This window comes from Malus sylvestris, chromosome 8, assembly GCF_916048215.2.
Source record: "Malus sylvestris chromosome 8, drMalSylv7.2, whole genome shotgun sequence".
Lineage (NCBI taxonomy): Eukaryota > Viridiplantae > Streptophyta > Magnoliopsida > Rosales > Rosaceae > Malus > Malus sylvestris.
The window spans coordinates 5,150,094-5,173,598 of NC_062267.1; the positions used below are offsets into that span (position 1 = coordinate 5,150,094).

At 39.8% G+C, this 23,505-nt stretch overlaps 3 protein-coding genes and 1 pseudogene across 24 annotated transcripts in view; 2 read left to right on the forward strand and 2 right to left on the reverse strand.

Annotated features, from left to right (window-relative positions):
- The window catches only part of LOC126632169 (pentatricopeptide repeat-containing protein At3g06920-like), a 69,201-nt gene extending 45,952 nt beyond the window's left edge, over positions 1 to 23,249 (reverse strand). For 2 of the 16 annotated variants that reach the window (XM_050302436.1, XM_050302427.1), the window contains exon 1: positions 23,111 to 23,249. Coding sequence is in view for 3 of the 16 variants with exons in the window: in XM_050302444.1 (XP_050158401.1) it covers positions 20,075 to 20,093 (19 nt within the window). In the remaining 13 variants the exon portion in view is untranslated. Of the gene's footprint in view, positions 1 to 20,074; positions 20,149 to 20,878; positions 21,035 to 21,064; positions 21,252 to 21,348; positions 21,436 to 23,110 lie in introns of those variants that run through there. The other 14 variants (XM_050302439.1, XM_050302430.1, XM_050302425.1 and 11 more) reach the window with 13 other exon arrangements.
- Positions 6,436 to 14,804, forward strand: LOC126632167 (aminopeptidase M1-like). Of its 4 annotated transcripts, none has more exons than XM_050302415.1 (19): positions 6,436 to 6,784; positions 7,155 to 7,300; positions 7,410 to 7,512; positions 7,970 to 8,159; positions 8,245 to 8,338; positions 10,276 to 10,429; positions 10,547 to 10,651; positions 10,729 to 10,845; positions 11,059 to 11,172; positions 11,286 to 11,468; positions 11,642 to 11,960; positions 12,038 to 12,159; positions 12,237 to 12,334; positions 12,462 to 12,639; positions 12,726 to 12,840; positions 12,924 to 12,991; positions 13,100 to 13,174; positions 13,292 to 13,369; positions 14,500 to 14,804. In XM_050302415.1, the coding sequence occupies exons 1-19, from the start codon at positions 6,569 to 6,571 to the stop codon at positions 14,683 to 14,685; spliced, it is 2,661 nt and encodes an 886-aa protein (XP_050158372.1). In that variant the 5' UTR covers positions 6,436 to 6,568; the 3' UTR covers positions 14,686 to 14,804. The 4 variants fall into 4 exon arrangements, with proteins under 4 accessions (XP_050158372.1, XP_050158375.1, XP_050158374.1 ...); XM_050302418.1 differs by lacking the exon at positions 13,292 to 13,369 and adding an exon at positions 14,316 to 14,393; XM_050302417.1 differs by lacking the exons at positions 13,100 to 13,174; positions 13,292 to 13,369 and adding exons at positions 14,140 to 14,214; positions 14,316 to 14,393.
- LOC126633599 (5S ribosomal RNA) lies at positions 7,628 to 7,746 on the forward strand (annotated as a pseudogene).
- LOC126632172 (pentatricopeptide repeat-containing protein At3g06920-like) lies at positions 16,198 to 20,154 on the reverse strand. Of its 4 annotated transcripts, XR_007626589.1 has the most exons (6): positions 20,075 to 20,154; positions 17,098 to 19,922; positions 16,731 to 16,774; positions 16,601 to 16,621; positions 16,455 to 16,514; positions 16,198 to 16,324 (listed from the first exon to the last, which is right to left on the reverse strand). XR_007626589.1 is itself a non-coding variant. In XM_050302445.1 (2 exons), the coding sequence occupies exons 1-2, from the start codon at positions 20,091 to 20,093 to the stop codon at positions 17,290 to 17,292; spliced, it is 2,652 nt and encodes an 883-aa protein (XP_050158402.1). In that variant the 5' UTR covers positions 20,094 to 20,154; the 3' UTR covers positions 16,826 to 17,289. The 4 variants fall into 4 exon arrangements, 1 of the variants encoding a protein (XP_050158402.1); XR_007626588.1 differs by lacking the exon at positions 16,731 to 16,774; XR_007626587.1 differs by lacking the exons at positions 16,198 to 16,324; positions 16,455 to 16,514; positions 16,601 to 16,621 and having other exon boundaries at positions 16,727 to 16,774.
- Positions 23,250 to 23,505: the final 256 nt, after the last annotated feature.

Here is a 23,505-nt window from a genome sequence, read left to right on the forward strand (position 1 = left end):
TATGTAATGACTCGTCTGGCTTCTGGCGGATAGTGTACAAGTCATCTGCAGAGTGCAAGTGATCGGTTTGGAAAATGTGTTGGGAAACAAATAGTTTCCTCAATTCCTCAAATGAGTCTACCGTCTCAGGTGTAAGACGACAATACCAATTTAGAGCTCCACCAGAGAGGGTGGAGGGGAAGAGAAGACATCGCTCTTCGTCGGTGTGCATCCGGTATGCCATGGTGGACTCAAAGAGGTTAAGGTGCTCAATCGGGTCCTCTTTTCCAGTATAAAGTTGCAAGCCAAGCTTTTGCTTTGTCTTTGCTTGAAGGGGGGTGTTGAGGATCCTCCTTGTAAGAGGGCCAGGCCTGGGTTGGTTCCAGTCAGGTATTTCAGCCTGACGTTCAGCCTTCAACTTGTTTACTTCCTCAAGAAGTTGTAGGACAAGGGGGTCCTGAGCGGAGTTATGTGTCACTGGAGCTTTCTTTCGTAAATCTCCATCTCCTCTTGGAATTAGGAAGGTTTGATCAAGGGCATGTGATTTTTCCCTGGACTCGCTGTACTGGCTTCCAGGGTATGTCTGTCGGAACACCTCTGAGTCCCCTGTACCCTCATGTCTCTCTGGGACTTGTTGCCCCTTCCCCAAATTGGTGGCCGGCTTGGGCCGTGGCAGGGGACCGAGTCTCTCAGAAATCCTTGGGTCATTAATCTTTGAGCTTATATGGATGGAATTCTCTCGACGTTGCTTCAGGAAATCCCGACAATCGCGAAAGACGGCTTTCGATCCTTCTGCCCCTTCAGCAAAGAGGTGTCTCCCTCCACTTCTCATGGTTCGGGTCGAAGCAACTGGGTTAAGAGAAGCCTCATGTTGATTATCAAGTCGAGGGGTAATTTGTTCCCTATCAGGGATATCTATGTCGAATGCATGTGACCCTCCATGTTGGAGGGCACCCAGTTGATGGTTGACTTCCACGGGGGCAACAAGCTCGCGTGTCTGAGCTTGCCTAGCTTTGTGGAGTGTCTCGAAGAGCTTCTCATATTGCTCCTGGAGGACCTCATTCCTCATTGCTATCTTGTTGTTCTGAGCTTCCAACTCATCGACTTTAGCTTGAAGAAGAACTCGTTTTCCTTCCTTCTTTCGTTGTTTCGCACTATGTGCAAGGGGGGTGTCATTCTGTGTGCTGTGGCTTCCTTCGCTTCCCATGTTGGAGAGGGATGCCTGATCAAAAGAAAGTGTACGAATGATAGAAACCAGCTTGACACAGCTGAAGAGAGTAGGAATAAGTGTCGTTTCCCACAGACGGCGCCAAATGTTGATGCACAAAATCAGCGAAGACTTTGGTACAACAGAAAGTGTCAGGTTTTGTGACCTTCGCTTGGTTGCTTCGGTCACTAGTGAGGATAAGTACGTAAATGAATAGAGACAGAGAAGCAAACACAGGATGTACGTGGTTCACCCAGATTGGCTACGTCCACGGAGTAGAGGAGTTCTTATTAGTAGTGAAGGGCTTACACAAGTACAAAGGATCAAGCTCTCAATTTAGTGAGTTCTTGTGAATGATTTAACACAAATGGCATTAGGCAATATTGTGGGGGAATGACCCCTATTTATAGAAAAACTTGTAGCTTTGTCACATTGACATGTGTCATGTTGTGATTGGTTCTTGATGTCGACACGTGCTGCGCTCTGATTGGCTTCTAATCTTGACACGTGTCGAGTAGTGATTGGCCTCCTGGTCGGAGGGGAACTCTTATGGGTCCTTGACAGTATAGCGTTAGCCGGTGCTCGGTAGTTTCGGGATTGGTCAAGTATGGTACAAACACATGTACCTAAGAAGTTTTGGTCACAAGGGGTACTTATTGCTACATACCTCATCAACCGCCTCCCTAGTAAAGTGCTAGGTTTCAAATCTCCTTATGAAATGTTGAAGGAGAGAAAGATTGACCTATCTCACTTAAAGGTCTTTGGGTGTATATGCTTTGTTCACACTCAACCTACTCATCGTGACAAACTTGATCCTCGGGCTAATAAGTGCGTGTTCATGGGTTATTCATCTACACAAAAGGGGTATAAGTGTTATAATCCAGTCACCAAGAAGCTTGTAGTGTCTAGAGATGTTAGATTCAATGAGTCAACTCCCTACTTTACACATAAAGTGGGTGATACAAATCAGGGGGAGTCTCTGCATGATTTCTTTCCATTACCTAACATCCCTTCTTATCAAGAAAAAGTAGCAGGGACTGACGCTCCAAGCTCACATACAGAATCCTTATCTCAAGTCTCCGAGCCACTACCTCCACCACAAGTTCCAACTCGGAGAAATCCCACAAGAGATCGCCATCCTCCATCTAGGCTTGTTGATTATGTTACCTATACTACAAGATATCCCCTTGCAGATTTTGTCACTTCCAAAAAATGTTCAGCCTCTCATGCTATTTTTCTCAGTGCCCTAGACGGTACTCATGATCCACAAAGCTTTCAAGAAGCAAATGAACATGATATTTGGAAAACTGCTATGAAAAATGAACTTCAAGCTCTCCATGACAATGGAACCTGGAGTGTTATTAAGCTTCCTCAAGGAAAAAAGGCAATGGGCAGTCGTTGGGTATATAAAACAAAGTTCAACTCTGATGGAACTATTGAGAGACATAAAGCTCGCTTGGTGGCTTGTGGTTTTACTCAGACATATGGAGTGGATTATAAAAAGACTTTTGCTCCAATTGCCAAGATGAACACAGTGAGAGTATTGTTGTCCGTTGCAGTTAATCAATCTTGGCCTTTATATCAAATGGATGTGAAGAATGCATTTTTGCATGGTGAGCTAGAAGAGGAAGTATACATGAAGTTGCCCCCAGGTCACCCTCAATTCCATGATCCTAACATGGTGTGCAAACTTCATAAATCTATCTATGGTTTAAAACAATCTCCACGAGCATGGTATTCAAAACTTAGCTTAGTACTTGAAGAACTTGGCTTTCACAGAAGCAATGCTGATTCCTCACTGTTTGTTCGAATTGGTTCAGTAGGCAAATTGGTTGTTTTGATTTATGTTGATGACCTCATAGTGACAGGTGATAATATTGAGGAACTTAATTCTCTCAAGCATGCCCTCCAAGTTCGGTTTGCTCTAAAAGATTTGGGAACTCTCAAGTATTTTCTTGGCATTGAAATGGCCACATCTCAAAAAGGGCTCTTTCTAAATCAAAGGAAGTACGTTCTTGACCTTCTAAAAGATGCTGATATGGTGGATTGTAAGCCTGCTCGGACTCCCATTGACAGTAAACTCCAGCTCGACATGCAAAGTAAGGCACCCACTAATCTCACTGATTATCAAAAGTTAGTTGGGAAGTTGATTTACCTCACAATTACACGTCCTGACATTTCCTATGCCGTAAGCATTGCCAGTCAGTTCATGCATGCACCCACTATTGCTCATTTATGCGTTGTTAAAAGAATACTTCGTTATCTCAAAGGCTCATTTGGTCAAGGTATATTGATGAAAAGGAATGGTAAGACTACCATCATGGGGTACACAGACGCTGATTGGGCTGGCAACTCTCTTGATCGTAAGTCAACCACTGGATTTTGCACATTTGTGGGTGGAAACTTGGTTACATGGAGAAGCAAAAAACAAAGTGTCATAGCTCGATCAAGTGCTGAGGCTGAGTATCGAGCAATGGCATCCACTACGTGTGAGCTGATTTGGCTAAAATGTCTTCTATCAGATTTAGGGTTTCCAAGCAATCAGCCTATGTCCTTGTTTTGTGACAACCAAGCTGCTATGCACATTGCTTCCAATCCAGTTTTTCACGAGAGAACTAAACATATCGAGGTTGATTGTCATTACATTCGAGCACAAGTTCAATCGAAGGTTATTAACACTCATTACACACGTAGCCATGATCAGTTGGCTGATATTTTTACGAAAAACCTCCCTACTACTCAATTTCAGCGTTTATTGTTCAAGCTTGGCTCAACGGACCCCATTGATCCAGCTTGAGGGGGAGTATTAGAAGAAGCATCAATCATGTTCCAAGTCATATCTTTTGTTAAAATGCATGCATGAAATAAACATGTTGGATGACTAGTGAAGTTAGGCTAGTTAACATTCTTTGTGTAAATTAGGCAAGTTAGGCAAGTTAGGAAATTAGGCAAGTTAGGCTTATGTTCTCTTTCTTTCCCTATATATATGTTTCATCTTTTAATTGTTTTGATATGAAATATACATCCAAAATTCAACATCGTCGCTGCTATGGAGCAGTTTAAAGGCCAGCCCAGGCTTCCGAAATTCGCCGTCCCGAAACGGTACGACTTAAGGCTGAAGCCGGACCTCGCCGCCTGCAAATTCGGTGGCTCCGTCGACATCGACTTCGATATCGTCGCCAATACCAAATTCATCTTTCTCAACGCCGCCGAGCTCTTCTTCAATGCGGGCTCCGTCTTTTTCGCTCACGGCTGCTCGTCCAAGGTAATCGATGTTCATTTGCTTTTCAAATTTGTAGAACTGATTGAAAAAAGAAGTAGAAAGGAGAGTGAGGTGTTTGGCTGATGAAAATTTTCATTCTTTTTATGTTGATATGTTAATTAATACTCGATTAGTAAGTCTAAGTTCAATTAATCAATCGTTGATTAGTTTTAATTTTGGTTTGATTACTGCTCTGTTCATGATTTGTGGGCAAGTGAATGGATTAGAATTGATAAGATGATTGTAGCGTTGTCAACTTTACTGCCTTGTTTGGCTGCACGGATAACGTAGGAAATGGAAAGATTATTTGGAATTCATTTAGTGCGTTGTTTGGCTACCTGTGTCTTTACTGAATGAGTAAATGAATGTTTGAGCAGGTTTTCAAGCCTACGAAGGCCGAGACGTTCTTCGGTTGATGCGGGGCGTGCCAACTTGTCGGCCGAGCTCGGTCGAGGAGTAAAATGTGTTGATGTTGCTTTGAGCGTTCAGCTGACTTCTCGATCTTGCGACTGTGGTCGAGGAAGGAACACGTCTCGGCCTTTGGGTTTTAGGTTTTAGAGCCTGAAGACAAGGCTGTTAATTTTGCGAAGTTCACAAATCGTCGGCGCCGAATTCGGTCACAGTGATTATATTTGTAAGGGTATAAGCACGCCAAATCGACACCAGAGTATAGGGGCACGGATACTCAAAACAGATATATGTCTTGATGGTAAATGTGGTTCGGCTGTCAGAATGCCGAACTCTAAAGCTGACTTGTGAGTATCCAATCATAAAACACCTCGGCGTTCAATGTGCCGAGCCTTAGTAAACTTTAACACCTCACCTCGCCTAAAAGGCTAATGAGATGACCTCTGCCAATAAAGACCCGAAAGTCTTTCTCAACCGAGACTTAGATAGATAACTAGTTGGCCTCGACGCATTGCTGTTTATCCAAACTAAAGGTGTTCCGCGGTCGGCTGGTTCTACGACGATAGTGTTGTCCAAACTAAAGGTATCACCGGTTGCCTTCACAATGTTGTTTATCTAAACTGAAGATGTGTTGGCGAAAAAAGAAAATAAAAATCTCAAGGTTGCTGAGAGAGTTTGTGCAGAGCAATTTGTATGTTGAATTAGAGAGAGTCTTTCCGTTATCTGCAACTTTGTATTTATAGCCAAGCCTACATGATCACCTATCCAATAAAGCATTTTCCCGGATATACTCCAAAAAATAATATCAAAACAACCGATATTATCTTTAATATATTATGCCAAAAAGCTTGCCAGCCTCCTTGCATTGTGTCCATACTTTCACAAAGAGAATTTGAAAATTCAAAGCACCCTTATCATTTCAAACCCATTTGTCACATCCATCACCAAGCAAAACAAAAAGCCTAGTCTACCTAGGTTTCCTATGCCAACATTATCCATGACTATTATTTTCTTTAGATGATATTAAATCCCTCGTGATGATCTCCTATCAATCAACACGTCTACAGCCAGGAGACTCAAGTTAATCCGAACTCTGTTGTTACTGCTTCCCATTAAAGATAATGAGAATCCCACTTATTTTGTACAAGAAAACCGAGATAAAAATAATTATTATGATAATATTATCTCTTAACAATAACAAAATATCTTAACTTCCTTATCCGGCGGTCAAGAATCATGCTCACTCAACGATCTCAATCGCTTAGACCGATAATGTAAAATCGGGTCCAAATAATATTAAATAAATAGAAGATTGCTGAGTTGACAATTCATCAAAGCATTTTAATTAAATTTAAAAAAAAAGATCATATGTTTAGGATAAATAAGTTGGAAAAAATGTAGAAAATTATCTACACATTTATTTTTACTTCCTACATATTCTTTTAATTTTCGGCCATCTGATGATTTGAAAATGATGAAATAACAAAAATTAACAAAATGTTAAAAGTTAAAAAAAGAAAAAGAAAAAAAAAAAGGTGTGTTATAGCGCACCCCATCCATAAATAGTCGTTGTATAAAATTTTCTCAGGAAAGACCCGTACGTTGCAAGTTGTAAAATGGCGACAACTGATGAGTCCCACTCGCACACTTCCGAAATCTGAACTCGATAAACTCTCGCGCAGCTCGCAAGTATCACACTCGTCGTCGCTGCTATGGAGCAGTTTAAAGGCCAGCTCCGGCTTCCGAAATTTGCCGTCCCGAAACGCTACGACGTAAGGCTGAAGCCGGACCTCGTCGCCTGCAAATTCGGCGGCTCCGTCGACATCGACCTCGATATCGTCGCCGATACCAAATTCATCGTTCTCAACGCCGCCGAGCTCTCCATTAATGCGGGCGCCGTCTCTTTCGCTCACGGCGGGTCGTCCAAGGTAATCGATGAGCGTTTGCTTTTCAAATTTGTAGAGCAGACTGAAAAAAGAAGTAGAATGGAGAGTGAGGTGTTTGGCTGATGAAAATTTTCATTCTTTTTATGTTGATTTGTTAATTAATACTCGATTAATAAGTCTAAGTTCAATTAATCAATCGTTGATTAGTTTTAATTTTGGTTTAATTACTGCTCTGTTCATGATTTGTGGGCAAGTGAATGGATTGGAATTGATAAGATGATTGTAACGTTGTCAACTTTACTGCCTTGTTTGGCTGCACGGATAACGTAGGAAATGGAAAGATTATTTGGAATTCATTTAGTGCGTTGTTTGGCTACTTGTGTCTTTACTGAATGAGTAAATGTTTGAGCAGGTTTTCAAGCCTTCGAAGGCCGAGACGTTCGAAGACGATGGAATTTTGGTTTTGGAGTTTGGAGAGATGCTTCCGATTGGGTCTGGAGTTTTGGTTATTGAATTTGAAGGAATTTTGAATGACAAGATGAAGGGTTTCTACAGAAGGTAGTTTTTGAAAGCAGGAACTTTTGCGCAGTCTATCTTCGATTGTTCGTTCAGTATTATCATGTGCCAATGGTATAGATAGGTCTAAGATTTGATTTGTTTCGTGCAGTACATATGAGCACAACGGTGAGAAGAAAAATATGGCAGTTACGCAGTTTGAACCCGTTGATGCCAGACGGTGCTTTCCGTGTTGGGATGAACCTGCTTGCAAGGTTACTCTCTCTCTCACACACACAGTTGACTTAAGATATTGATTTTCATCGAAGGAGGAGGGGGAGCTTGTCAGGTAGTCGACAGCCGGCACTTCTATCTTAAGTCGAATCGTTGGGATGCGATCATACCAACTCACATGTACAGGATCCCATCTAAACTCCAAAGTTAAGCGAGTTTGAGTGAGAATATTACTAGGATGGGTGACCTGCTGGGAAGTCCTCGTGTTGCATCCCCCACAACCGACCCCACCTAGTGGGAAAAGGCTTAGAAGAAGAAGAAGATCAAGTGATTTTGTTTACACCATTCTCGATATACATTGTTATAAATGCATTTTTGAGACTAGGAAAAAAGAGATCTGTTGTTTAAGGTGGTAGTAAAGATGAGAAATCAATCTTCCCGTTCTTGTTAAATTGTTCAAATATAGAGTTTATGACTTGCTGGCTATTTGGTTGGCAGGCTACATTCAAGATAACACTTGATGGTGTTCCGTCTGAACTAGTAGCCCTTTCTAACATGCCGATTCAAGAAGAAAAATTGAATGGACATCTGAAGACAGTTTCATATGTGGAAACACCAATTATGTCTACATATTTGGTGGCCATTGTTGTTGGATTGTTTGATTACGTTGAAGATCATACTTCTGATGGTAAACTCCTACACAACATCCTTAGTTTCATGTGTATGTCAGTGCAACCTTTTTCTTGTTGATGTCACATTTGATGTCGTTACAGGGGTCAAAGTGCGGGTATATTGTCAAGTTGGTAAGGCAGACCAGGGGAAGTTTGCTTTGCACTTTGCTGTCAAGACACTTGAATGGTGCACAGAGTATGTGTAAAAGTTACTAATTATTCATATTCAAGTTGACAATTGCACTTGATGCATGTTATGGACTAATGTAGCAGTTTCTCTAGATTTTTTTTCCTTTTCATTATAGAGATAAAAAAAGCATTTGCCATGGTCTTTATAGATTTGGAAAAAGCGTAAGACATGGTCCGTCCCAAAAAAAAATTATTTGGAGGATTCTAGAGAAGAAAAAGTAGAGTAGCATATATCTAAGCAATAAAGGATATGTATGATGGAGAATGACAAAATGAAAGCTTTCCCATAACCATAGGGTTACACCAAGGCTCAGCTTTAAGTCCTTATCTTTTTGCGTTGATAATGGACGAGCTTACGGGACATATTCAAGATGATATCACTTGGTGTATGCTTTTCGAAGATAATATAGTACTGATAGATGAAATGCATGAGGGAGTGAATGCAAAGCTTAACCTTTGGTGTGAAGTGTTGGAATCTAAAAGTCTTCGTCTAATGTCAAAGATAGAGTATAGGGATTGCAAGTTCAGTGAAAATGGGGGTCCAGATGAGATAGGGTGAGGATTGAAAATCAGGAAGTACCAAAGAGTGAACACTTTTGTATCTTGGATCTATCTTGCAAAATAATGGAGAATTAAATGGAGATCTCAACTATAGAATACAAGTTGGATAGATGAAGTGGAAGAGTGTAGTGTGTGTGTTGTGCGATCGTCGTATGCCACTAAAGCTGAAGAGAAAATGTTATAGGACGGCAATATGGTCAACAATGCTTTATGGCACGGAGTGTTGGGCTGTCAAAAAGCAACACGTGCAAAAAATGAGTAGTGAAGATGAGAATGCTTCATTAAATATGTGGGCACACAAGGAATGATATGAGAAAGAACGAATATATCTGAGGTAAAGTAGCAATGGCCGCCATTGAAGATAAGATGAGAGAAAATCAATGTATGAAAAGGCAGAGGCGTTCCATGGATAGCCCTGCCTAGGCATGAGGCGTGAGGCTTTGCCTCACGAGACCTAAATAACTTAATATATATTGCATATATAATTATATATAGTATAATACTTTGGAATAAAGCCAAGTTTAGCTATTATAGGCAATTCAAAAGGAAATAAAGGCTAAGTGGAGCTATTATTGGGAATTAAAATGAAATAAAGATTCAGTGGAGCAATTATTATAGGGAATTTAAAGGAAATAATGGCCGAGTGAGTAGTTATAGGAAATTTCAAGAGAAATAAATCTTGGCTAATCAAAATGCTAGGTGGCAGAATCTAAATGGGCTATTAATAAAAAACAAAAACATAAAAAAGAGTTAGAGTTAGACTTTGCCACTAGGATTTGGAGAGAGAAACTTTCTTTCTTCTTTCTTGAAACTAGAACGACACATAGAGGAATGGTAGAAACAGAGGAACGGTAGAAATAGACCTGGAATTGGAAGGAAAAAAACGCCCAATTGAACGCCTGGGCGTGCCTCAGCCGCCTAGGTCCTCCAACACTGCCTTACGCCTACCTTCACAAAACAAAGGCGAAAACCCAGCAGCCCCGCCTCCAAGGGCGCCTAGGTGTGCCCCAAGGCTAGTTTTATAGAACACTGGAAAATCGTTTAAAGTGGTTTGGACATGTGAACCGAAGATAAAAGAAACTTTAAGAAACTTTAAGAAAAGATATGTTGTACTTGTAGCTAACGGAAGATGACTATGAGACGGAGCATCAAGGCAAAAAGGGTGGAGGAAGACCTAGGAAGACTTGGAAAGACACTTTAAAAAAAGATATGTTGTACTTGGAGCTAACGGAAGACTTGTCGCAAAACCGAGCGCAGTGGCATTCTAGGATTCATACAGCCGATCCCACTTAGTGGGATAAGGATATGACTTGGTTGTTGTTGTTGTACTTATGCTGCATTACATTCCATTTAATATGAAATCATTGATGTTAAGTTCTGCAGATACTTTGCTGTGCCATACCCGTTGCCCAAATTGGATATGGTTGCAATACCTGATTTTTCTTTCGCCGGCATGGAGAATTATGGTTTAGTTACATACCGAGAAATGGCTTTGCTTTTTGATGAACAACATTCTGCAGCTGCCAACAAGCAAAGGGTAAAATGCGCATCCTGAATGTCACTGCTTTCAGAATTATCTTGGTTAATATGGTAGGGAGGTATAGTTTTAGCACTCAATGATACGTTTAATCACTTTATTTGGTTTTGGTAATAGGTTACGATTACCGTGGCACATGAATTGGCACACCAGTGGTTTGGCAATCTTGTAACAAAGGAATGGTGGACGCATTTATGGCTGAATGAGGGATTTGCAACATGGGTATCACTTCATATCATTGTTATACTTGTTAGTTTCCATGCTTTTGTACTTATAAATAAGTAGTTTAATGTCATTAGGTGAGCTATTTAGCTACTGATAGCTTATTCCCAGAGTGGAAAATATGGACTCAGTTTCTTAGTGAAGTCACTGCTGGTCTTAAGCTGGATGGGCTTGAAGAATCTCACCCCATTGAGGTACTTATTCGTGCACTTGGTCTTTCTTGGGTTTCATTTTAATTTTAATTTCCTAAAGTTTGCCGTTTCCTGGCATCGAATCTGGATCATCTGCACAGAAGGCTTTAAATAGTAATATTCACCACTATAGTTTTCAAGGCGTTATTATTGGAGAGTATTAGTGTATATAAGTCTCTCTGGTTTATTATGGTTTAATCTGTTCTTTTTGGCCAGGTGGAGATCAATCATGCTGCTGAGATTGATGAAATACTTGATGCGATAAGTTATAAAAAAGGTGCTACTGTTATTCGGATGCTACAAAGCTATCTAGGTGCTGAAGTCTTCCAGGTATGTCCTTTGATTTGTCAACTAGTGTGCTTGAAGGTTGAAGGAACTATCTTATTTTCTATGATATAAAAAAGTTAGAGAGTTAATTGCATGCTACTTTTTAATGCATCCAGAGGTCAATTGCTTCATATATCAAAAAGCATGCTTACTCAAATGCAAAGACAGAAGATTTGTGGGCTGCCCTTGAGGAGGGATCCGGTGAACCTGTAAACAAACTAATGAATTCATGGACACAGCAGAAGGGTTACCCGGTCATTTCTGTCAAAGTCAAAGATCAAAAGTTGGAGTTTAATCAGGTTTCCTTATGTTTGCTTCTTTCAAAGTTGTTTGGTTATCAAATGAAATTCTGAAAAATCCTCTCAAGCTCTAATGCACATAAAAGCTGTTAAGTCATTTGTTTAGGTTTTATTCCACGGTACAAGGAAACGAACAAAGATCTAATAGGAATAAGTAAATTAATGTATGGCAGACACAATTCTACTCAAGCGGTTCCCAAGGCGATGGGCAATGGATTGTGCCGATTACATTATCCTGTGGCTCGTATGATGCACGCAAGAATTTCCTACTACAAGCGAAGTCTGAAACTCTTGACATAAAGGAATTTCTGGGTTGCTCAGTAGGAAAGGCTGGATGTGGAGGCACAAGCAACAAAGACAATGCTTTATGCAGTTGGATAAAGGTCAATGTGGATCAGACTGGTTTTTACAGAGTGAAATATGAGGATGAACTTGCAGCTGCGCTTAGAAACGCTATCGAAGAGAAGCAATTGTCTGAAACTGACAGATTTGGTAATCATCATTTCGTACGCATGCTTGTTTATCTCTTTGATAGTGAAAGTTTTCACCAATTTTTTTTCCTTTCACAGGCATTTTGGATGATTCCTTTGCCCTATCAATGGCTCGCAAGCAGTCTTTTGCTTCATTGCTTACCTTGTTGAGTGCATACAGAGAGGAACTTGAGTATATCGTGCTGTCAAATTTGATTGCTGTAATGATCGCCCCTGCATTGTGTTTATGTTACTGCATTGATAACCTTGGTCTGATTCTGGTCCTCATGTTTCACAGATAAGTTATAATCTGGCAAGAATTGCAGCCGATGCTGTACCCGGACTACTGGATCACATTAAACAATTCTTTATTGGACTTTTCCAGTATTCTGCAGAGTAAGCTTGTTCTTTTCTTAACAACTCAAATGCCTACGTAGATAAACTATCAGGACACAAGATTTGCTTCTATCTTTTTCTTTAATTTTGTTCAAAGTTGATCATTTATGATAGAATTTCTTTACAGGAGGCTTGGTTGGCAGCCTAAACCGGGCGAAAGCCATTTAGATGCAATGTTGAGAGGAGAAATTTTGACTGCACTTGCTGTTTTTGGTCATGAACTGACGTTAGATGAAGCAAGTAGGCGTTTTCATGCCTTTATAGAAGACAGAAACACGCCCCTCCTTCCCCCAGACATTAGAAAGGTTGCTTTGACGTAAATCATTAATTACACATATGTAATTAAACTTTTAAGTTCATCGTTGATGTTAATTATGGACTATTGTTGCAGGCAGCATATGTGGCTGTAATGCAAAGAACAAGTGTATCTGACCGATCAGGCTATGAATCTCTTGTTAGAGTCTACAGAGAGAGTGATCTAAGCCAGGAGAAAACCCGCATTCTAGGTAAATATAAGTAATTAGTAAAATAATGCTGAACATATGAAGCTGTTAGATTGTAGCAGTAATCGATGTGTCTGTGCCTGTAGGTTGTTTAGCGTCTTGTCCCGATCCCAATATTACACTGGAAGTTCTCCAGTTTATATTGACTCCTGAGGTATTTCAGATTTTCTTTCTCTGAATTGTAGGTTGAAGTTTTACTTATTAGTAATAATTTTGAGAATCTCAAAGCTTGATATACTGATTTTAATGCCCGGCTATGTAGGTTCGCAGTCAGGATGCTGTATTTGGACTCGCTGTTAGTAATGAAGGTCGGGAAACAGCATGGAAGTGGATGAAGGTAACTCTCACTAGTTTACGACATTTTACAAAATGTTTCCACGTTCATGGATTTTTTCTTTCTTTTTCCACATTTGCTGCTGTGATTCATTTTTCCATTTGGATTATCCGAAACCAGGATAACTGGGAGCACATCTCAAAGACCTGGGGGTCTGGATTACTAATTCCTCGCTTTGTCAATGAAATTGTTTCACCGGTTCGTTCTTTCTTTCTCTAGAAACTTTCGTTCTTATGCCTACGTAGATAAACTATCAGGACACAAGATTTGCTTCTATCTTTTTCTTTAATTTTGTTCAAAGTTGATCATTTATGATAGAATTTCTTTACAGGAGGCTTGGTTGGCAGCCTAAACCGGGCGAAAGCCATTTAGATGCAATGTTGAGAGGAGAAATTTTGACTGCACTTGCTGTTTTTGGTCATGACCTGACGTTAGATGAAGCAAGTAGGCGTTTTCATGCCTTCATAGAAGACAGAAACACGCCCCTCCTTCCCCCAGACATTAGAAAGGTTGCTTTGACGTAAATCATTAATTACACATATGTAATTAAACTTTTAAGTTCATCGTTGATGTTAATTATGGACTACCGTTGCAGGCGGCATATGTGGCTGTAATGCAAAGAACAAGCGTATCTGACCGATCAGGCTATGAATCTCTTGTTAGACTCTACAGAGAGAGTGATCTAAGCCAGGAGAAAACCCGCATTCTAGGTATATAAGTAATTAGTAAAATAATACTGAACGTATGAGGCTGTTAGATTGTAGCAGTAATTGATGTGTCTGTGCCTGTAGGTTCTTTAGCGTCTTGTCCCGATCCCAATATTACACTGGAAGTTCTCCAGTTTATATTGACTCCTGAGGTATTTCAGATTTTCTCTCTTAATTGGAGGTTGAAGTTTTACTTGCTAGTAATAGTTTTGAGAATCTTAAAGCTTGATGATATACTGACTTTAATGCCTGTCTACGTAGGTTCGCAGTCAGGATGCTGTATTTGGACTTGCTGTTAGTAATGAAGGTCGGGAAACAGCTTGGACGTGGATGAAGGTATCTCTCACTAGTTTACGACCACTTTCGTGGATTTTATCTTTCTTATCCCACTTTCGTTACTATGATTCATTTTTCCATTTGGATTATCCAAAACACAGAATAACTGGGAGCACATCTCAAAGACCTGGGGGTCTGGATATCTAATTACTTGCTTTGTCAGTGCAATTGTTTCACCGGTTCGTTCTTTCTTTCTCTAGAAACTTTCGTTCTTATGCTCGAGGTCTGTTGTTGTGCAACTTAGATTTCTAATACCTTGTTATTTCCTTCTACCTTTCTCTGCAGTTTGCTTCATTTGACAAGGTTAAGGAAGTAGACGAGTTCTTCAAAGCGCATCCCAACCCGAAGATAACTAGAACAGTGAAGCAGAGCATTGAGCGGGTGCAAATCAACGCCAAATGGGTTCAGAGTGTTCAGAGCGAGAGAAACCTTGCCGATGTCGCAACGGAGTTGGCATACCGGAAATACTAGGATTCCATGTTTGGCTGCTTGTGTTTTTTAACGAAGATGATGTCTGGGACTGGATTTCCAAACTTATGTAACTTGAACTTGCCAAAACAAAGAATAAAGAGACATAAATAATTGCACTAGTATTCTCTCATGAAAAATGCAACCATGCAAGGGAAGGTCTCCTCGTGGTTTTGGTAACATGCAAGGGAAGCGTTGAATGACCCCGTTGTAGGAAAATATAGTGAAATGCGGTTATAGAGATTTTCGTATTTCTGTCTCGTGATATTTCTCTTGTTTCAAATGAATAGGAAATAGTTCAAATGTAGGAATCCATGCATTCGGTCGTACTGAGAGACAATATATTGTGGGAATAGAGCTTAAATGATTTCGATATTTGTTGAAATTATTTGCTGGCTTTTATCGCGGCACGTTCTAATGGCAGACACACCAGAACCCAGCTGAAAATTTCTTTACAGTGAAGTCTTTGAATATAACCGGCCGCTTGCTTTCCTGTCCGCATGGGGATGGCACGCCGGCTCAGAAAGAGATCTAAACCCTAAAGATATGACAGTGACAGTAGATTTCAAAGATACTTGCATTGCTGGTACATTACCACCGTTCTGCAACTCTTTCGCTATTTCTGATATTATCAAGAACGAAAATTTTATTAAACGAAGAAATTCATCAACATAAAATTACGTAAAAACAGCTTTTAGACGAAGCTGGAAGATGTAAATTCATAGCACTCTCAAACTCTAACTGCAGCTAAAAGGCTACCAGCAGAATCACAAACCAAACTAGCACTCCCACTATAGCTTCTGCTACCAGCAAAACCCAACCCCTAATCCATCGTCTTCTTCTAATTTTTCTACTGAGAAGAAGTAATTTTGACCATGGACTGAGCATGAATTGTTGACAAATTAGACTGACAAAAGTTTTAGCCAAATCTGCTGCTTCTCCGGCTGCTCCTCATCATTTTCCCGCAACTTCTCTTCATTCTCCCGCAGCTGCTTCTCTCGCCTCAGGCAGCCGAATTCAACAAATCTGCACCCATTTTCACCAAAGAAACCAGCCCATAATCCTTCATTCCTTCAAGCCCCTGAAAATCGGTACCAAAATCCCATTTTCGGTAACAAGGTTAACAAGAAAAATGGCATGTCCAACGTCAAAACTCAAGAGAACATTTTGGTTTCATAGTATATACCATCTTGGCGACACAAGATGCGATGGCAATGGCAGCTTTGGCTCTGACTCTAGGGTTGCCATGGGAAGCGTAAGCTCGGAGCTTCTGAAGCAGAGGAAGAGGGGTCAAGGACTGCACCATTGAGCTTAGTGCCCTGTCTGCTTCTTCACACACAAAACGTTTGTCTTGAGATGCCTTGAGCAGCAATTGCAGCAGCTGTGAACCCATTGAACAATCCAAGCCGTTCATTAGAACATAAAAAAATGAAAATGAAATTGTTGTCAAACGATCCCTAAATTTAAGAAAACAAGAAAAGTTTGGGTACACACCAATTGGTCAAATGCATTAGAGGCTGCGGAGTCAAGTAAACCATCACCAAAGGCGATGAAGACGTCGGAAGAAGCCATAATCGAGGTCTTGATTAAGGCACTTCTCGGATTCTTCATTGCCTTCACCAGCACCACTACAACATTCTCTCTGTACAAACAAAAATGACGTCGTTTTAGTGGACTTGTTACAGCAGAGAATTGAATGTTGGAACTAAGAAGAAAAGCACTCACAGAGTAGGAGCCAGAAGAGCAGAGTGGTGGATTGCAAAATGCCTAACATTGTTCAGAGACTCACACACCTTCACCCAATCCTTTGATTCCAATCCCTCACTCAAGCTCTGAAATTTCAAATAAATTACTTTAATACACAGGTGAAGGGAGTCGAATTCGCATGCCAGGGACATCCAATGAGATAGAGAATTACCTGGATCTTGAGATCTGCGTCCTGCATCCACAAGTATCTAGTCAAATGCAAGTACCTGTGGAACTTGAAAAATTATGAGAAGGGATACGTATGAGTTGCAAATAGAACACTTGCTGCACAAGATCCTTACATGAATGTTTGTTTTGAGAATTCAGAATCACCGAAATCGAAAATCTGCCAGAAGCACATCAACAAGAAAAATGGAAAAGAAAAAAAGCCAATATCTGCCAGAAAAAAATGCATATTTCACCCAGCCATTGTGCATATCATGCATGCACGTCATTCACCCAGCTTTTGTTTACCTTACTATGTACAAGTACAACACAGTAGAATCCAATATTTTAAAAGTTACAACCCGAACATTCAATTCATCAAAACATTTTATCAAATGTGAATCAGAGGAATAACATGTTGGCATGCTCCCTAAAGTCATGACTCTTTTTGCAGATACATGTACAGAATTTCAGTAACTCCATTTGAAGTCATGAAGCTATTACCTCCACAGAGTGCCTTCAATCCTGTTAAGAAATTGATGGGACGAAGACCCTTCAGGAAAAAAAATCTCTTGTTGCCCAATATTTGCTCCATCAGCGTGAATGGATGAGAAGGCACCTTGTGTCAGTTGTGTGTCACCACTCATTGAGTACGACACATCTAAATCCCTCCAGTAAATTGCATGACACACGATTTTACCATGATCTTGATGCATGCTGAGACTTTGCAGTTTCTCGAAGAACAGCACCAACAATTCCTGCCTGCTCAAGGCATTCAGCCTTGTGCAAGGCATCCAACAGAACAACACATGTCTTGGAATGAATATTACAACCTTTCCGCCGAGTTTCCTCAAAAAGTGTATACGCGTCCATTGCCCTTTCTGCATTGCTCAACCCTTCTATCATAGCATTATAACAAGCAGAATCGGGAATGCCACCACTGGCCTTAAACTTCTCAAAAAGCCCACTAGCATCCCTTATGTTCCCAGCCCTTGTAAGTCCAGAGATCATGGTAGTGTAGGTGATTGTATTAGGGTTTAACCCTTGTTTCTTCATCTCTTGCCAGTATACAAAAGCCTTATTGAATTTTCTAACCCTACAAAGACCATTTATGAGAATGCTATACGTTACATGGTTGGGTGTACATTTCATATCTTTCATCGATTGAAAGCAGACAATTGCTTCATCAATTTCACCAGCTTTCACAAGTCCATCAAGCAAGCTATTATACGTGTAAACGTTAGGTGACAAACCTTTCTGCATCAACTCTTCCATGATTAGATATGCTTCATCTATTCTACCTACCTTCCCAAACCCATCAACAAGACTACTATAAATGATTACATTCAGTTCTACTCCTTTTGACTTAGCTTCTTCAAAAAGCATGTATGCTTCATCAAGCCTGTCAATCTTGGCAAGACCATCAATGACAGAACCATAAGTAACGACAGTGGGTTGGTGACCCTTAGTTTTCATTTCCTCCAGAAGCTGGTATGCTTTATTCACCTTTCCGCTTTTGCAGAATCCATCAATGATGGCGTTGTAAGCACGGGTGTCCAATACACAGCCTTGATCTTTCATCGCATAGTATAATTCATATGTTTGATGTGCAAAGCCTGCTTTTACAAGGCCATGAATTAAGATTGAATAACTCCGCACATCCGGAATGAATCCTTGAGTCTTAATCTCCTCAAACAAAGATCTACCTTTTTCAATTTCACCGGCCTTTAAAACACAATCCATATAGGTATTAAGAAGCATGAGATCAGGAGAACAGCCCCTACGCTGCATTTCTTTGTATATTTTGTGACCATCCTCCTTCCTGCCACATTTGAAGAAGTTCCTGATGAGGGATGTGTATACAATGGCATTTGGAGTCTGATCAGCGTCCAGCATCTTTTCATAAAGCCTATAGGCATCATCTACTCTTCCTTGTTTTCCCAAGCCATCTATAAGAGAACAAAATGTAACTGCATCTGGTGTGCAGACTTTGTGATCCATTCCTTCAAATATAGAAGAAGCATCATCAAGTTTTTGAGCTTTACAGAGTCGATCAATCATTATGTTTACAGTCATAACATTAGGATATAAGCCAGCTTCTTTCATGGCATCCCGAACCTGCAGAGCATCCTTGAGGTTACCAGCCTTACAAAGCATGTCTATTAGAATGTTATAAGTTGGAAGATTGGGAGCTGCATCTTTCTTCATCTCATCAAAAACCCTTAATGCTTCTACTGCTCGTCTCTTCTTCCCTAGGCAGGTGAGAACACAGTTATATGCAATCACACTCGGAATGCACCCCCTTCTTCTTTGCCTCTCAAACAAGCTGTATGCTTCCTCAAACCTTCCAGCAGAGCCATAGCCCATGATCATGGTGTTATACGCATACACACAAGGTACTTTCCTATGTCTGTCCATCTCCTCAAATAGCTCCACTGCTTCGTCTAGTCTCGCAGCTTGGCAGAGAACTCCTATCATGCTAGTATATGTCACATCATCAGGCACCAAGCCATGCATTCTCATTTCATGAAAGAATTTCCAGGCCATATCCACCTTACCGACCTTGCCAAAGCAATCTATACAGACATTATAAAGGACAACATCTGCACTAAAAGAGTTGCTCTTCATCTCATCCAACAAGGAGAGGGCAGCATCAACTCGTCCTTCCTTGGCAAATACACGAATAATGGTTGTAAATAAATGCACAGTAACTTCATAACCTAGCTCCTGCATTTGATGAAAGAGAGTCAACATGAGATCAGATTCAGGAACTGTAGACAAAGCCCCAATAAGAGTTGTATAGGCTGAAAATGCTGGGCGGAATTTGAATTTCCTCATTGTTTGCAGTAGATTGAAACCATCTTTCAGCTTCTGTGACCTCATACAGCTCACAACTAACTCAATACATGTGGTATTAAATGGGCCAATTCCTGCTACACTCATTTCTTCCAGGACCTGTTCCAAATAATTAAGATTTCTACTCCTGGCCATGACCATGAGAAGTGAATTGTATGCTTCGGGACAGTGTGCTTGGTCAGTTTGTTTCTCACACCACCGAAAATAATTAAGTGCTAAACTGACATCTTTCAACCTCCTTAAAACTCCAATAACTGATTCTGATTGAGGTGTTTTGTCAAGCGCCGATAGAGCATTCTCAAGAGTGGGTCCCCAAGGACCACACTCCAAGACTCGGCACACATCATCAACTACTTGTCTCACATCAATCAAAGACACAACTTTCTCTTCAGACAGAGGCTCATTTGACAAGGATGAAAACCTTTTGGAAAATGTGTAAATGTTCAAATGAAAGCCACGTCGTATCCCTGCAACTGCAACAAGGAAAAAGATCAAGCAAACAGTAATAACTGACGAACATCATTTAAGCCAAAGAGACTTGTGAATCTATCTGATCAATGTATATACCAAAGTCCAAAAAACTTCACTCAATCAAGAATAAACAATCTATGCGAGTCAAGATTACCTTGTTGTCTTAGGAGCATCTTGACAAATGCATGCCCAATCTAACACCGTGTATGCTCTTTGCCTTCCAAATATCTAATTCAATAGGTTTAAGACATAACCCATGTCAGAAAACCGCTACTTAAACATCACACAGCGTAAGCTAAGTTGTGTAAACATTGGGACATAAATAGTAAACACCAAAAGCGCAATCCAGTAAGCAAATAAAAACAACATCTGCCAATAGTAAACACCAAAAGCGCAATCCAGTAAGCAAAGAACGTCCCACGCTTCCTAAAATTTTAACGTGCAAACCCATATGAATGCTTAGGAACTAGGAACCAATGATCTATATTTGAGATTTTGCATGCATTTTTCAAATTTGATGAGAAAGCATGAGAAAATTGGAATTAATTCATTGGTGAGGGCCGAGCTTTGATTGCCGAAACACGAAATTCCGAACATTTCAGAGTACAAAATAGCACGCAATCAACCGAAGAACAAATTCTGACAGATGTAGAGTTCAGAAAAATTCATAGAAAATAGGGCAGATGTAGACTTGATAACCCAGTTGCTAGTTGACGGAATTTTCAATTTTTAACAGATGTAGAGTTCAGAAAAATTCATAGAAAATAGGGCAGGAACACAGAGCATAACTTTCAATGTTTTCAACTGTAGGGCAGGAACATACAAATATCAACAAGTAAAAACAATAAATTTTCTTCAAGCATAAGTTCGCATTGTATGATATAAATCTCCAGTACAAGCGGTCAAAAAAGAAGACACACAGCATAATAGACACATTTGACAAAAGTGTAATCCTCACTATAATGGTGATCTGTTAGACAACTACCAAACCAAGTTTGCAGGAGAATTCTTGAAGAAGACGATGAAACGGCGTCGTAGAGGGGTGTGCTGAATCGCAAGAGACGAGGGAACGGCGCATGACAAATCAGAAGCACAGTTCACAGATCAGAAGCAGTGCAGAGCTTTATAAGAAATTATCCTTTACCTAAACCCTAAGATAAATCAGTAGCAGACCTTCTAAAAAAAATGAATAGAGAAGTAATCAAACTTCTCTCTCAATTTTTCTTGTTTCCTCCACAAACCCTAATTTTTTTCCCCAATTAATTTTTTCCCAATTAATTTTTTCCCCACCCTCCATCCCCAATTTTTTTCCCGACACCCATACCCTCATCCCTTTGCTCTTCCCACCCCTCTTTCCCTCTCAATCTCCCATCCCCAAATTTAAAAATCCAAACAGATAAATAACAAAATTTTACAAGAGAAGCTTACCAAAGGAAGGATGCCGAGCCGGAGAAACCTGGAGAACGAGAGAGATCGCTGGTTTTCTGGTTCACGTATTGCGAGAGTCTGCTGAAGGAGAGAGGAAAGGAGGGCAATTTTGGGTTATTGAAAAATTCATTAAACGCACCACTATTCACCCGTGTTTTAAAAAATAAGCTGGTTTTTGGAAGCTGCTATTTGCAGCTTCAGGTTTTGGGCTTATTTTCACCCCAAACTTTGAAATAAAGTTGATTTTGAAAGTTTACCAAACATAAAAAACCCTCCCGGTTTTTTTTCATACCAGCTTTTTTTTTAATCACCTCAATCCCAAACTGCACCTAAATCCTTTTTTTTTTACCACATGGACTATCTTCCAACTACCCTATCACCACGAAGACTATTAATCCAATTAAGTCTCTTTTTTTTTTTTTTGTATATACTCCATAATTTGTTAACCACAACCCACGTGCTTTATACGCCCCATATCTATCTTTTTTTAATTAAAATTTATCTTAACACATCACACTTATTTTCTAATACTACCCTCGCACTCCATACTCTTTGTCAATTATGGATTTTAAAGTTTGGTTTTCTATATATTTTGGGGTTCTTGTCAATTAGGGATCACTAGAAAGTGATGCCCGCGCATTGCTGGGGGATTAGAAATTGTATGGATAATTATGTTTGAAAAACTACCAAAGTTAAATTTAGTAACTTTCCAGCAGTATATAAATGTGAGCTAATAAATGTATATCTAAGTTTCTAGATGTGTTTAAATTGAAACTAATAGATCCATAACTTAGGTTTCAAAATGCACTATAGCATTGATTAATCTGAACAGAAGCACCTCAGGAAAGCAAACAATTTTATTTCCTTTAGGAATATCATTGTTTTGTTACTTTACAAAGTGAATTTGTTCAAAAAGATTGAAAGTAAGTGGGCTTCAACTTTGAAATCCTACAGCATGAGTAGATTAAAGAATCAGTTTCTCCAATTATATTCAACACCACTAAACCACGCCATGACATTATCTTGTAAGGAGCAAAAAAGAAATCTATACAAACAATTAGAAAGAATATAATTGTAAATACAAAGTTACGTGATTTAATGGTTAAAAACTATGAAAACCACGTAGATGTTAAGAAATAAAAAGTATATGGAAACTGAGGACTTACTTGAGCTGAGAGTTCAGATAATGTTTTAAGAGTGATAAAAGTTTTGTTAGATTGAGGTGGTTGTAATGAGATATTTTTAAAAACTCCTTCAAATACATAATGCTAACTGGCAAGATATGCATCAATTTGGTTAACCAACACAGACAAGTAAAACTGAACCAGCAGCTTTGATGCTGTTCTTGATTTTTTTTCTCTTCTCCATTTGGCTTCCCTAACTTCAAATCTTCACATCTTTTTCATTCGGTTATCGTTTTCGACAAATATTATATCAAAATCTAAGCCTCATTAACTACGAAAATTGTGCAAAAGGTTAAGAAAATGTGAAATTCCCCCTATTCGTATTTTAGATAATATCCCAACTGATTTGAAAAGACTTTAACATTAGTGACTTTATATTCTTTTCTCCATCTTCTATGCAAGCAAACAGAGGAAGTTGGAACAAAACATTAAATAATACAAAAAAGAAAACATGCTTCTCACATCTGCTTCAGGATGCAAAGTGAGCATAAACCTCAGGAGAAAAACGCAAGAGAGAGATTTCTTGGTAAACAAACGAAATTAAACAACCAGTTACAAATCGAGAACAAAATTCTTACCACGCAAAGCAAATATGCAGATCAGAGTCGTAGAAGACGCGGGGGCAATAGCAGAAACCGTGTTGGAGAAAGAAGAGGGAAAGCCTGCGAATTTAGGGATTTGGAAGTGTGTGGAACTGAGGACGCACGCACGGACGAAAAAAGAGAGAGGTGCAAAACGGCCAATTCACCATACAACCCCACTAAAACTAAAAAACCATGAAGAGAATTGAGGGGCAAAATCGGGTGGACACTGTTAGTGAACAGTGGTTTTCCACGGGGTTTTAGTAGAGAATAATTTTCCTTTCTTGCAGCGCAGTTGCATAAGGGTGTGATATCCACACACCATATTATACTTCTCACAAATTTTTTTTAATTTTTGGCCGTCGAATCAGATGAATTGAATAAAATCAACG